The sequence below is a fragment of the Otolemur garnettii genome, unplaced genomic scaffold (assembly GCF_000181295.1).
Source record: "Otolemur garnettii isolate 467f Iridium unplaced genomic scaffold, OtoGar3 scaffold00023, whole genome shotgun sequence".
In the NCBI taxonomy this organism is placed as follows: Eukaryota; Metazoa; Chordata; class Mammalia; order Primates; family Galagidae; genus Otolemur; species Otolemur garnettii.
Window position 1 is genome coordinate 4,718,264 of NW_003852418.1, and position 14,847 is coordinate 4,733,110.

A 14,847-nucleotide genomic window follows, 5' to 3' on the forward strand; every position below is an offset into this window, starting at 1 on the left:
AAAAAAAAAAAAAGAATATGCCAAAGATGTTTTCACTACATACAGAAAATCAAGTGGATAAATATTTGTATATTATATTTAATAAATATTTGTATTACCACACACATACACACACACACACACACACATACACACACACACACACAAAGAAGCGCTAAGGTATTGGCCTGACTGGGCTCTCTTTGCTCATCTGTTCAGCACTTGGCCATGGACTTGAAGTAAGTCCTGGAACATCCTTGCTTCTTGCCTGGTTCTTAGCTTCCAATGCTGAGGTATGACCTTGGCACTGGCCTCAGGATGAAGGGCTGAACTCTGGCTCAGTGATTCATATCCAGGCCTCTCAGACCAAAGTTGCCACAACTCTGACCATATAGGCTCCAGGGTGTAGATTTGCTAGGCCTGATCTGTGCTCTAGGATGGAGCTCTCAAGGTTTAATATGCATACAAATCACCCAGGCATCTTGCTAAATGGAAAGTTCTCATTTAACTGGTCTGGCTGGGGCTCAAGAGTCTGCAGTTCTAACAAGCTCTCAGGTGAAACCAATGATGGTCTCCAGACCACACTGTGAATAGTAAGAATCCATCAAGAAAATACTGGGAAAACCTGAGTCCTTCCAGTGGCAGAGGAATGAAATTGACACCCGTGTGTATAAACGTGTCTCCATTTGCAACCTGGATCAGAACTAAATAAGACCCCAGTTCAAAAACACAATCAGTTAAAAACAAGCAGGAGTAATCACTGAGTGATTGGTTAATAGTTTCTTGTGGCTGTGCATTTTATGTTCTGAAATGCATTCTGGAGCTGCCTAGAGCTGCAAACACTGAGAGTGCTTAGACAAATAGATTTTCACAAAGAAAGTCCCATGAATGTGCACAAAGTCACTGAAGCCGGCTAGGTCACAGTTATGGCCTGAATGTTTGCACCACCACCCCCAAATTCATATTTTGAAATCCCAACCCTCAATGTGATAATATTAGGAGATGATTAGGTCATGAGGGTGGAGCCCTCAGAAATCGGATTAGTGCCCTCATAAGAAGAAATGTGAGCATTTGCTTCCAGTCTGCTTTCTATCATGTGAAGAAACACTAAGAAGGCAGCCATCCAAAGTCAAGAAGGGAGCCCTCCCCAGACACTGGATCTGCTAACAGCTTGAGCTTGGACTTCCCAGCCTCCAGAAATGAGATAAATAATGTTTGCTGTTTCAACCACTCTATGGAAATTTGCTGTAACAACTTGAACTGACACAGTCACTGAGCCTGAGCTTTGTCCATACCTGAAATTCATCTTTGATTTGGCTGGAGTTTGTCTGAGGGTCCAGCCTGCTGATATTGTAGTAGAGAGAGCGGAACTCACACACAGGGATGGCAGTGTTGCCACAGAGGCATGCTTCCAGGATGGCATCGTGCACAAATACATACTGCTCCTGCAAAGTCAAGGGGAGAAGGAATAGGGTAGTTGGTAAAGACAGGGGCCTGGGAACTCGCTGTCTATGTTTCCTTCTGCAGGCTACAAGGAATGGGCATGAGTTATATTGCAGAATCCTAACTTTTTATCCTGTAACCCAAAGGGCCAAGTTCCCATTGTTCCACTGTGGTCACCTGAACTATGGCGAGTGTTGCTGCTTGTACAAGACTGAGGAGCATAGTCATTGATAAAAATGAGAAACTTCTCGACATGCTGTAGCAGGTGTCTTGATGACCAGCCCATATTCCCTCAGCTTTCAATTTCACTGGTTTGCTGCAAATGCCTGTGATTCTCTGTTGAGGGCTTTCTTTCTGCAGGACCACACCTGGGCTGAGTGCAGGGCAAGCTAATAGGACCAAAGAATTGATGCCCTGGGAAGCAGCCCTCAAGCTACGACAGATGGAGAGTTGGGGATAAAAACTCAAGTTTCCTCCCTTCCCCCTTAGGAGGGCTAACTTGGAGATGCAGGTTCCACACTATGTATCTGTCAGAGATCTCAGCAGAACTGGGCTTCAGTTGTCCACAGTGTTTAACGGCTTGTTAAAATCATCCTCCTTTGCTTCCTTCCTTTCTCTCTCTCACGTTCCCACTCGAACCTCTGTCTCAGGGTCTGCTCCTAAAACGTGTGTTGTCCCCCTCCCATCTCAGCTCTTTGTACCTGCTGTTCTTGTCTCCATCTCCCTACTTCAATGTTTCATTCCTTCTGGAAAGTCATCTCTTAATCCATCAGGCAGAAGTTGTGGGTACTATTAGACCTTTGACCAAAGTTTGTTGAGTGACATTTTTTCCTGCAGATCTTGGCCTATTTCTCTATGGAGTGCTGATCTCCAGATGCATCATGATGAATCTGCATTGGAATATGTCTCCCCCACCAGGTAGTAAGGACCATGGCTGTGACTCTGAGCAGCAAGGCTGCCTTCTGTACTCAGAAGACCTGGGAACAGATAGAGCAGCCCCAGGGTTTAATGCCAGAAGCCTGAAGCCTGGCCTGTGTGTGTCAGCTCAGAGCCTGCACCAGGGTCCTGTGTGTGTAAACCTATCCCTGAAGGTATTCACTGTAGAGCCAGAGTGACTGGAAGGGCCCGAAGCTATGGGTAACTTCCCTTTGTGGGGGTGATGGTGTGTGCAGCTCCTTATCGGTCCCACCTCTGACCACCTGGGCACCTGCAGCCTTCACAAGAACTAGAAGATGGGCACAGTGTAGGCACAAAGAGGTCAGCAGGCAGAAAAGGCTGCTTAGCCAGAGAGTGTAGGGTCTTGGGGGTCACATGTACCCATATTCGACCATAGCCTGCTATTGAGATATTGGGGATTTGAGTCCTTGATTTCTTCTTCATCAATAAAGTGGGGACACCAGTAGGAGCTACACTGTAGGTTGTTGGGAGGCGTGAAACAACACCCTGCATGCACAGACAGTGTGGTCCCAGCAAAACAATAAAGATGAATCCCTTCCATATTCCTCAGGTCTTGGGCTCTCTCACTGCACAGAGAGTTGCCCAAAGGTCTCTTTCCTGAGAGCAGAGGCTGTGTATTGTCTCTCTTGGAATCCTCAGCATCTAATACAAGTACTCCAGAAGTCTGTTGATGGGCAGTGCCCTGTGGCTCAAAGGAGTAGGGTGCCAGCCCCATATACCAGAGGTGGAGGGTTCAAACCTGGCCCCAGCCAAAAAAAAAAAAAAAAAAAAAAAAAGAAAGAAAAGAAAACTGTAAAAGTCTGTGGATTGAGCCATTCCCTGCAGTGACTGGTCAATGCGTGGTACATAGTAGGCATTTGATGCATACCAGTGCTTCTCTTTCCCTCTTTACTCCTTCACCCAAGGCACCCACAGAATCCCTGAAGTTGCCATCCTTTCCCTGCTTAGATGCCCTCAGAGACTGGGCACTTCCCATCATTCATCACTGGTGGAAGTCTCTGCACTGCAGACCCCCATGTTAGCCAGGGTCCCCTAGCCCTACAGTGGCTTCCCATAGCTGGCCATATGTCTACTCCCTCCAGCTTCTCCCATACCCAGGTTGCTTTCTGAAGGATGCCTCTGTACACTTCTCCTTGGCCAGCAGCTCAGTCCCCTAAGACTCACCTCTGTCTGTACCAGGTTGACCCTCTGGGCCCGGAGCTCGCGCACACAGTTGAAGATGTCCACCACTCCTTCGTTCTCTGCCATGTCGAGCATGGTGTCGATGGCGATGAAGCAGCCGGTCCTCCCAGCTCCAGCACTGGAAGAGAAGGTACTGTCCATATTAGGGAGCTTGGGGTGGAGCCAGCCCTGGGGGGCCCTCCTGTGCAGCTCTGTCCTGCAGGGCCCTCCTGAGAGGCTGCAGGAGCCGGACAGAGCAGAATGGTCTGAATCCCAACACAACTGGGACACAGTGAACAAGCAACTAAACTTAGAGCCACAGTTCTCTCCTTTGTGAAGTAAGAGAGTAATGCTTGTCTCCCTGCGCTGTTCTATTTTGTTGTATTCAGTAAGCAAAGAGCACCAGTCAATGTTCTAAGTGCTTTACTGATGTTACCTATATCAATTTCCCTATGAGATTGAGAAGTTTTTAACTCTGTTTCACAGGTGAGAAAACTGAGGCACAGAGGGCTTACCTCACCCAAGGTCACATAGTGGGCAGGTGGTAGACCTAAGACTTTTATCCAGGCAGTCTGGTTCCAGATTGTGTATTCTTATGTGTCCCTTATTAATAATAAGCATGTATTGCTCACTTATACAACACGTGTGCACACAGTTTCCTCATCTGATGGATAATGATAATTCATTTATATACCACAAAATACCTAACGTGGTGCCTAGAACACTGGAGATGCCTAACGGACATGTCTTTCCTCCTTTCTTCCCTTTTTTTTCTCTTCCTCACTTTTCACTTTCAGCAAATCAGTTGATGGGCAGAAGCAAGAAAGAAGCAAGAACAGAGAAGAAGAGAGAAACTAGAGACCTCTGAGCTGTCCCCAAGGAAGAGTGAATCCCAGCGCTCCATGTCCAAAGCCTGGTGTTTGGTTTCATTTGAACCTGTTTACCAGGATCATGAGCCCATAGCATCACTGAACTGGAGCAGCTGACAGTCCTGAGACCCTTGTCAGGTATCACATCTGGCATCTATTCAATTTTTGATCGCCAATGGGAAATCTCAGACCAAGTACTAAATAGTGAGACTCAGTGAGACTCATGAACCATGATCAGCCTTTCCCAGATTAGTGCTGGGGGCTCTGAAACAATGGTGCTGACCCAGAGACAAACAGGACATTTGCCTTAAATGTTTGGGCTTTGGAAGGGAAGGCCAAGCAGACTGTCAAGGAGGCCCACTTCAGCTGTGTTTTCACATTTATCTTACCCTATTGGAAACCCATGTCTCTGCCTAACAATGTGGAAATCAGAGGAAATGCCAAGAGAAAGAGAGATGGAACAAGACAGAAAAGCAACACTGGCTGCTGGTGCATCTGAGCAGCGCAGGCCAGGGAAGCCCATCATGAAGATCTGAAAGGCAAACCTGGCAGAAACAGCACCATCCTTCCTGGTAAAATTTTATGAATTGTGTGAACTTTGGCTTATCTTTGCTTTGGAACAACTTCCACTGCCCCTTAAACCAGACCCAACAAGAGGGACTCAACAGGCAGGACTTCAGTGTCTAGGAGGGAGCACTAGGAACCACTCATCTATTTCTTCTTCAGCGTCTCATCCTCAACACATTTGAGCAGAAAGAACAGCCCAATTTGGTTTAGAATCTTGAGACCATCAGTGAACGAGTTGCCTGGGGTCTGTGAGCCTCGGCGTTCTCACATACAACATGGCTTCCCGCAGGGTCTTTGTGAGAACTGCGCTGTGTTTAATTCAGCATCATAAAGTAATTAAACACAGGATATTTGGATCAAATACCAGCTCTCCTACTTACTATCTGATGTAAATCACTTAATCTTTCTGGGTTTCAATACTCTCACCCGCAACATGATGCTAATAATAACATATAGACCTACGTTACACCGTTAACAGCCCAATACATGTAAACTGTATGAAATTGCATTAAAGAGCATGTAAATTGCTTAACCCTGTGCCTAGCTGCAGATTACTTTCTCCATAAATAGTTGCTACTTACATTCATCTAATATTTATTGAGCATCTACCCTGCTCTAGATGCTGGGATTGGGAGTGAGGATATGAAAATAGGGTTCTTCTCTTGAAAGGATTAACCATCTGGGGAGGGGGACAGCATTAAGAGGCAGAGAACAGTGATATTTTTTGGTGCTTACTGCATATTAGGAATCCTCTTAGGCACTTAGTTAGGCCTCCCATCCAATCATCAGAATAGCCCCAGGAGTGGGTACCATTCCGCTCAGATGTTCTCAGGTGACTTGCTATGGAGACACAGATGTAGAGTCACCACGTACAGCAGTGGGGCTTAGCAGAAGGCCTGATGAATATTCCCCATTGTTGCTCTTTCTCTGTAATCCCTATTCTGGCTGCTTTCTGGTATACAGGGCTCGAGGACTGGTGTTCTACTGTCCTTGGGCTAATATGAGATGTAAAGCAGAGAATGCATGCAGGACGCTTATAGTGCTTAGGGGCTGTGAAGAGCATTACTGCCTCATCCTCAACTGCCTCATCTGTGAAATGGGGTTATGTAGCTACTGTTGCAGTGAGGATTCATGGATGCTGCGTGAAGAAGGGGCTGGTTCTAAGACATCTGCAGTTTACAGGGTCCCCCACTGACATGGACACTGCCAGGGCAGGGATTCAATAACTGGAACACACAGGGTCTGAAAAGTTGGGCTGGCCAAGGTCACATTGGATGACAGAGACACTGGGGAGGAGAGGGCTGCAGCCTGGCCAGACTTTGGGTCAGACATCCATCCTCCTCCAATTCCGAATGCCCTTGACACGACACTTCATCTCCATTTGGGAGGATTCAAAGACGTGCCACTCATTCGCAATGTGACTTTCTGGGTCAGAGCTGAAAATATCTCTTCTCCATAATAAGGTGAGAGCTGGTGCTGTCCACTTACTCTCTATTAGGACCCTGTCGACCACCAATTGGATTAAAAAAAAATAGAAATGAAGAGAAGCAAGCTTCCACCAAGGCACCCTGCTGTCACATCAGTGAGCTGAGGGTGAGTGTCTGGAGAAAAGTCATGGTGAATATCCCTGTGCTGTGCTGGTGTCTACCTTCTCAGCACCTCAGCCTTCTCATCTGTGAAATGGGAGTGATAATCATGCCCACCTCTCGAGGTTAGATGAGAAGTAAATGAAGTCATGTGGGAGGTGTACCCCTGGCAGACAAGCAGTGGCTGCCAGCACCCAGGATGCATCTCTGGAGACTTTACCATTTCAGGGCAACAACAGTGACTATTGCTGCTATAACTGTCATGGATGTTGTTAGAACTTGGGACCAGATCTCATCAGAAAGTGTTGGGCCCGGGGGACACAGGCAGTGGAGTTTTTAAGGCAAAGAGTTAAGGCCACTAGAAAAGGTAGTAAATCCCTCCCCAATAAAGCCGAGCTGCAGAGCACTCTTGGTTAGGTGGGGGACCTTAGACTCACCTGCAGTGCACCACTATGGGCCCAGCTTCGGGTGGGTTCAGGAACTTGACCTGGCGGACAAAGCCCAGCAGGCCGGTGGCATAGCAGGGGACGCCGTGGTCAGGCCAGCTGGTGAAGTGGAAGAGGCGGAGCTCCCGGATCTCATGGTAGCCTTTCTGAGGAGAGAATGGGCCTCTGTTCCTCTATCTGCTGCCCCCACGTGCCCGCCCAGCAACATGTGGAGCTGTAGCTGCTGCTCCAAGGAACCTCCAGGGCTCAGTCATATTAGTGAAACCAACTACTTTATTGCAGGACTTCTCAGGACCTTTAGTGTGCCCATCCACATCCTGAATGCCCAAGATGGCAAGATAGCAGGTGTTTGCCCGGGGGACCCTCTTTGCCAAGAGTCTCACAGGAAGTGTTTTCAGTAGATTCAAGGAAACAATGGCCTGAAGGACCAAGTTCAAACTGTTTCTAGTGGAGCATGAGGCCTTTCAGTGACTGAGATTTAATGTCTTGTAGTGTTCCAGCCTCGATTATGATAGTCTCTGGGGCTTTCAAAGTTTAAAAAACTTATCCGACTTCCTTATGAATTAGATTCTTATCTAGAATTTGAAGATGTGAAACAAATAAAAACAGAGCTTTGCTGACTGCTGGTGGTGGTAGGGCCTAGAGCTCTGATCAGTCTTCCCGCACCCAGCAAAAATGTGCTCCAGGGGGCAGCGCCTGTGGCTCAAGGAGTAGGGTGCCGGCCCCATGTACCGGGGGTGGTGGGTTTGAGGCTGGCCCTGGCCAAAAACTGCAAAAAAAAAAAAAAAAAAAAAAAAAAAAAAAGAAAGAAAATGTGCTCCAGGCCACAGGGTTTTCTGACTGTCCCTGAGCCAGGGTCACACCTCTGACCCTTCGCTTATACAGTTTCCCCAATCTCCTGCGGATATATAGAAAGCATCGAACAGGAAGAGGTGTTGGGAGGATCCAATGAGATAATCTATGCAAAGCATTTCACAAAGCACCTGGTTTAGTAGGTGCTCAGTCAGTGTTAGCTGTCATTATGGTACAGGAATCATGCTATAATAGCAACAATTATAACTACCTTATAAAGGTGATAATAATTATTCTTTGCAGTCTTCATTCTTGCTCATCAAATTCCTGCAACCCTATGTCTAGACCAGCATTTCTCATCTTTGGCCCTATTGATACTTGGGAAGGATAATTCTTTGTTTTGGGGGCTGTCCTGTGCACTGAAGGATATTAGTCGGTATCCTTGGCCACCACTTGCTACATGTCTATGACAGCTTACCTCCTACTCCCTGGCTGTGACAACCAAAATGTTTCCAGACATTGATAAATATCCCCCAGGAGACGAGATTGCCCCAGTTGAAAACCACAGGCCTAGAACCTGGTGCAATCTTTTCTTCCCTTCACTCTTTGCATGTCCCCTGTCTGTGACATTATTCCTTCCATCTTCCCCTTGGCTGGCTCCTCCTCCTTCATTCTCCACCCAAATGCTTCCTTCTCTGAGAGGCCCCCGCTGACCATCCCTCTTCCTCCTCTGAGAGGCCCCGCTGACCACCCCTCTTCCTCCTCTGAGAGGCCCTTGCTGACCACCCCTCTTCCTATGGGTTTCTCTCTCCACCCTTTGCATGCTCCTGTGGCTTTTATCACGATGTGTTATTATTTTCTTGATCTGTCTGTTGAATCCTGTTTGTGCCTCCCACTAAGTGTGGGTTCCATTGTCATTGCAGCAGGATCCATGTCTGGCTCAGCCGCTGATCTGTCACCGGTGCTGGGCATGGAGCTGGGCACAGAGCAGACTCTCGGGTCCCACATGTTCCAAATGAACAAAGCAGCCAGCTCACCAGGTGGCCGGGCCGCCCGCAGCCGCAGGAAAGCTTACCTTCTGCACTGTGAAGGTGCGAATGACGTATTCTGCCAGGGGCTCTGTTTCAATCAGGGTGACTTTGATGTCTCCGTAGACCTCTGTGTCATCTGGCCAGTATCGCACACACTTCACCTGTGGCCAAGTGAGAGACAGAGAGAGAACAGAGACGAGGATGTATGAGCACGTGGTTATGGGTGAGCAGCCACCTCCTCTGGCCTTCCCATTCAAATACACCCAAGGGCGACTTTGGTGGACTAAGAACTAGCCCACGGGGTTCTCAGCTGGCCAGGGGGCAGCAAACTCGCCAGGACCAGGCTCACTCCCAGAGGCATTGCAGCCATTAGGCATAATAGAAGTCCCTTCTTTTGCAAAGCTCCTAGTAATTTCCAAATGCAGTGGCACACTCAGTGATCAAGCAGAACAAGGTGAGCTAGCTGGGTTCTATTGTCCCCGTTTTATAGATGAAAATAATACTCAAGTTCAGAAGTTTGGTGACTTGTCCTAGGTCACGTGGCCAGTTTGGGGGACTGCCTGAGTCCCCTTCTTACAGTATCAGGCTGGAGCAGCTGCGTGTTGTCAGCTGAGCAGAGATGAGGATAACGGCGGGAGACAGTGAGGAGGTGGGAGCAGAACTGGTCAGGAGGGGACGCCATTCAGAATGGTTACTGGAGGGGGCTGGACGGAGGAAGGATCTGAGCTGGGAGAAGGACGGCAGGAGCTGGGCTCCAAGGGAAGACTCTGCAGCTCTTCCCTGCCCCGGCCGTGGGGACAGGCGCTCAGAACAAGCCATCCCACAGTCGGTTCCTTAATTCACACTCCATGGAGGAAAAAGTGATCACGGTTTTCCCCTTAAAAAAACAAAAGCATTATTACCATTCCGGGGGACGCCGCGCGGCCTAGCGTGGCCTTTCCCACAGTGTGTTCCGCTGGGTGCTAATAGGTGTTAGGTAAAAACAAAAAAAGAAAAAAAAAGAAACAAAAAACAAACAAAAAAAAGGTTTTGTGGTCAAATGAGTTTGGGAAATGCTGGATTAAACAGATTCAAATAGGCGCTTTGCTACAGGACTACTCAGCTCCTTCAGTGTGCTACTGCTAACGCGTGCATATTTCACACCTCTCCAAAGGGGGCATAGACACACAGCATTTCCCAAACGTATTTAACCAGGGAACCCTCTTCTCACTAAGTATCCTGCAGACTAGCATCCCATGGAACCCACTTAGGGAAGCACAGTGCAACAGGGTTTGAAGGCAAGTGGAGTCACTGCCTGGTGCTAACACTCGGTAGCCGTGCGGCTTCCAGAAAGTTCTGGAACCCCTCGGAGCCTCAGCTTCCTATCAACAGTGACGGCTAACATTTACTGCTTACTAAGTGTTCTACTAATACTTTACATGTATAATTTTCATGACATATCACCCCAAACTTATGACGTTACATATTATTATGTTTCCCATTTTTCAGATGAGGAATCAGAAGTAGAGGAAGGCTAAGGGAATTGCCCAAGGTCAACTGTCAGTAAGGGCTAGAGCCCGGATACACACAAGGCCGTCTGATTAATAACCAGAAATACTGTCTGCTATGACTGACGTGAGACAAATTAAGGTAATTCACAGTAAGTATCTGGAATGGTGCTTGGTGACTAGCAGGAGCTCCACCAAGAGATGCCATTCCTCCCAACAGACAACTCAGATTCACGGTCTACCCTACAAGGGAAGGGTCTACCCTTCCAATATGGGATAGGCTGGAATTTGCTTTTGAGTCCTTGAATCCTGGGTTGGTCTTTCTGCCCACAGTAACTGTACCCCACACCTGACTCCTTGGGGGAACATTCTGAGTGGAGGACTACGGGCACCCGAATGAGAATTAAGAATCAGATTTCCTAACTAGGGTGACTTTAGGATAGTGACTCCACCCTTAGGGTCTGTTTCCTCATCTGTAAAACTGGGCCACAGACTCAGATGGGAGTGGGCTCAAGGAGAAAGTCTCTCTTGACCCTAAATTCCTATGAGGCCATGAGATGTCCACACCCCTTTCCTAGATTGTGACAGTCCACGTTTTCTCAGATTATCTGGTTCTCACTCAAACAAAAACTTACCTGCCCACTCTCTTGTCAGTAACTATGATATATAGAGGGTCTGTACACTTTGCCTTTAAACTCAGCCGCCCACCCACCCTCATGCGGCCGTTAACCAAGCAGGCAGAAAAGAAGCTGGGGATAGCAGTCCCATTTTCAAGCCCGAGGAGTAGTCAAGGATGACCCAGGAGAGAGTAGAGATAGAGCAGAGAGGGAGCCCAAGGCCTGAGCCTTGAAGACTATCAAGATTTAGAGGTCAGGGAGGAAGAGCAGGTGGCAGAGTGTCAGATGCTGCTGAGAGGTTGAGTAAGATGAGAAGAGAAAGTGGCGACTGGACTGTCCACATGAAGGATGTGAGTGGTGCTGACAATATCGCGGGTGGCAGAGTGGAGGGAGGAGCTCTGCCGGCGTGGGTGGAAGCAAACAGGAGTGAAGAAACAGAGCCTTCTTTAAAGTTTTTTGGAAAAGTGGGGACAAGAGAGTACTTTGTGTCTACCTCTTTTCAGCCTTATCACGTGGAAGGGCCCTGAGCATGTCTGTATGCTGGGAGGAACAGTCCAGCCATGAGACAGAGACTTATTTTTCAAGCGAGGGACGTGGAACTGAGAAAAATGTGAAGCAGAATCTGTGATTCAAGGCCCGAGGCTGGACTTTGAGAGGTGGCCAGAAACACGGGCTTCTGTGGTATTAGGCTGAGCCATAAGCAATGGCTGACTTGGACTCATTTGGGGCTACCCGAAAACGGCCATTGCTTACGGTTGAACCTGATGACAGAGGGGAAGAAGGAGAAGATGGTTGTAGAGGAGGAGAATTGTGGAGGGGAGGATTGTAGCTTTGTGGTGTGACAATGACAGCGCTCACGTCCAATGGCTTTAATTTCCTCGAAGTATATGAGATGATGTCATCCATGGAGAGAGAAGCGGAAACAGGGATGAAGGGGATTTGAAGGAAAAGGGCATTGCTGGAATGTGAAGCAGAAATGTCTCCCTTATAGGGTCGATGAGGGCGAAGTTTTGACTAGGAGGCACTTAGCACAGTGCACGGAACAGAGAGATGCTGGAGGGCCCCCCCTCTAGTGTCCTCTGCCCGGGTACCTGCGGGAGAGTCTTACCCTGCCCACCTCCACGAGGTTTGTGACCATGACGATGCTGGCGGAGTTCTCCTGCCAGATCATTCTCCAAAAGTCCTTTACTGTCTCCTGCATGGGACCTGCCAACAGAGAAGATGGAAGGGTTTGAGGCTGCAGGAACAAGGAGGCAGTTGGAGGTCTGTCCCTCCTGAGTGGTTAGTCAAGACTGCACACTGGTGAGCAAGAGTTAGGCCAGGGGGTCCTCAGTAAGACACCAAGTAGCTGAACCTGAAGCCTGAGACAGGTGTATAAGCCTGATGAGGGGCCAGGTCAGAATAGGGATCAAAAAAGCTGCATTGCAAACTTTCACAGTCTGAGCCATCTACGGGGAATATGGCGGCTTCCTCTCTCCCTTCTGTCTTCCTCCTGTTCAGACCCTTTCCGCAAAAGCCATTCATTATCTTCTTTGGACTATACGATGGGGTGTGGTGTAGGGGAGTTTTCAAACATTGGGTTCAGAACCTCAATAAGACACAGGCAGGCAACTGGAGTTAGGGTTTAGGAGGGGAGAGAGCTGCCAGGTGCCAGATGCTGAGAACAAACACAGGAGATGCCTCATTTTTAGCTTCAGAAACGCTGGAGGCATTTCTCTGGAGTCTGAACAGAAAGGAAAAAAAAAAAAAAAACAGACAAGGAGTAGAAAATAGAATCTGATAGTCCAAAGCAATTTCCTTGAAAATTACTCTTTCAGCGTCCTGGGCATACATTATTTTTAAATTGTGAAAGTAGTATGTGTGTTTGATATGAGAGTTTGCATACCATTTCTGTATTTATATGTGTGTGTGTGTATTTACTGCAGCAAGCGTAACTATTCTATGCATTTTCTGATGCCCTTACAAATTCCTCCTAAGCGTAATATTTTTCACAGCTGTGTAGTTTTCTATAACATGGAGGTGCTGCTTTTTATCTAACCAATCTACCAACTGTTAGGCATTTACGATTTTTTACCTTTTTGTCCTAGTATCGATAACACTGTGGAGAATGTTTTTACTACGTATATACATCACTGTCCACACATACAATTATCTGCAGGGCTTTTTTTCCCCTGGAGCGCTTGAAAGGAATGATCATTTTTAAGACTTGTAAGAATGTACGGCCAAGTTGCTTTCTAGGGCAACTGGCTGCATCTCTCTCTCTTATGGGCAGGAGAGCTAAGGCACTGGGTGATAAGGTGCCATGAGCTCCGGTTCTGTTTGGGGGACACTGATGGCACCTGCCCACAGCTGATTCTTTTGGCCTTCCCTGACTGAAGCCCCGCCTCCTGACCATTTCCTGGTGGTAGCTCCTCCTTCTCCTCACAGCCCTGCCTTCTATAGCTGAACTCGTCACCTCTCTCCTTCACAAACAATAAACAATCCCAAGGACCTCAGATGGCCCTCCAGATCTATCTCTTTGTGGCTCTTTGCTGGCAGAAGCTCATCCCCATTCTCCAGAGAAGGGCCAGGACCTTTAGTGGAGGAGTGTTCGGGGGGACAGATGCAGAAGGAGAGCCCAGCAACCCCCCGATTTCCCAGAGGGCCCTCTTCCCTGGCACTCTGGAGACCTCTCTGGGGCACCTGGTGGAGGGAAGGCACTTACCTTGAGTTGCGATGTAGTGTCGCGGTCGATGGTAGCCCTGGGGGACAGGAGAAAAGCACAGTGAAGGGTCTCTAGTCAAAGCCTTCAAACACCACAGTGTTAACTCAAAGCCTCGGTTTCCTCATAGGCAAAATGGGATTCGAATTAGCAAAGATTCTAGCAAAGATTCAAAGAAGTGGCAAAGATTAAAAAAGCTAATGCTTGTAAAGTGCTTAGTAAGTCACTCAGTGGAAGCTATTTTTATAGTTACTTGTGAGGAGCCCACACAGATTTGCCATGAAGTCTGTTGTGTTGGGAGCAACAACTGGGTGGGCACCACTTATGCTGATGCCCCCCAAACAGGTGGAGAAGGAGTCTTCAGGTCTTTCGAGGACATCGACTATATGAAAGTCTTTCCTGAGCCACGATTATCAGAAGAACACTGTACGAGGTCCTTTGGGGGTACTCAGAGAAGAAAATGGAAGAAAACTATGCTATTGCTGACCCCATTGCAATATCAAACATAAGAAAAAGCAAGTTGGGAAGACGCCACATTGCTTCTCTCTGCCAACATGCCTGGCCTTGGAATTGAAGTTTCAGGTACAGAGAGTCCCTCACAGAGATGTGCCTGGGAGGCCAAGAGAGAGCTACTTGCTAATTCAAAGACCAGTTTCTGATTTCCCTGTACATTGCAAAGTGCTCGGATAAGCTCTGGTGTACTCTGATGCCCCATAACCTTAACCACTGGGGAGGAGTTGACGGTGACCTTCTCTCTCGCTGGGGCATGGCATAGATGGAGAGCCTTCTCTCTTGTCTTAGAGAGGTAATATGTATGGATACCATACTGAGCAGAAGCTTATGTTTTGGAGACAGATGGGTCTGCATTTAGTGTAGAACACTGAATGTGATTAGTATTTATTGAATGAATAAGTGAGTGAATGAATGAATAGATAAATAAATTTAAAAAATAACACAGATGCCAATTATGGAGCTGTTGACAGCCCTGAAATCTACTTCACTTCTGCAGTTAACCATCTTTGGAGAAAATAAGCCCGAAAGTTTGATGAACACCTGTGTTTGTCTTAAATGTCGTTGACCAGCCTTTCTGTCCTATTGAGGTGGATCAGCTGCCCCAATGCCTCTTTCTTCAGAAAATAGCCAGAATCGCCAACTGTGTGGTTTGTGGTGCCGTGGAAGTGCATCTCTAAAGTTCTGGACACACTTTCTGT

General features: G+C 47.7%; 1 protein-coding gene across 1 annotated transcript in view; it reads right to left on the reverse strand.

Annotated features, from left to right (window-relative positions):
- The window catches only part of PTPRT (protein tyrosine phosphatase, receptor type T), a 762,820-nt gene that overhangs the window by 21,581 nt on the left and 726,392 nt on the right, over nt 1-14,847 (reverse strand). Inside the window, exons 18-24 of the mRNA XM_012803799.1 lie at nt 13,640-13,676; nt 12,044-12,141; nt 9,734-9,793; nt 8,876-8,992; nt 7,000-7,154; nt 3,544-3,679; nt 1,275-1,424 (exon numbers count right to left, since the gene is read on the reverse strand). Of these exons, the coding sequence (XP_012659253.1) occupies nt 1,275-1,424; nt 3,544-3,679; nt 7,000-7,154; nt 8,876-8,992; nt 9,734-9,793; nt 12,044-12,141; nt 13,640-13,676 (753 nt within the window). The remainder of the gene's footprint in view (nt 1-1,274; nt 1,425-3,543; nt 3,680-6,999; nt 7,155-8,875; nt 8,993-9,733; nt 9,794-12,043; nt 12,142-13,639; nt 13,677-14,847) is intronic.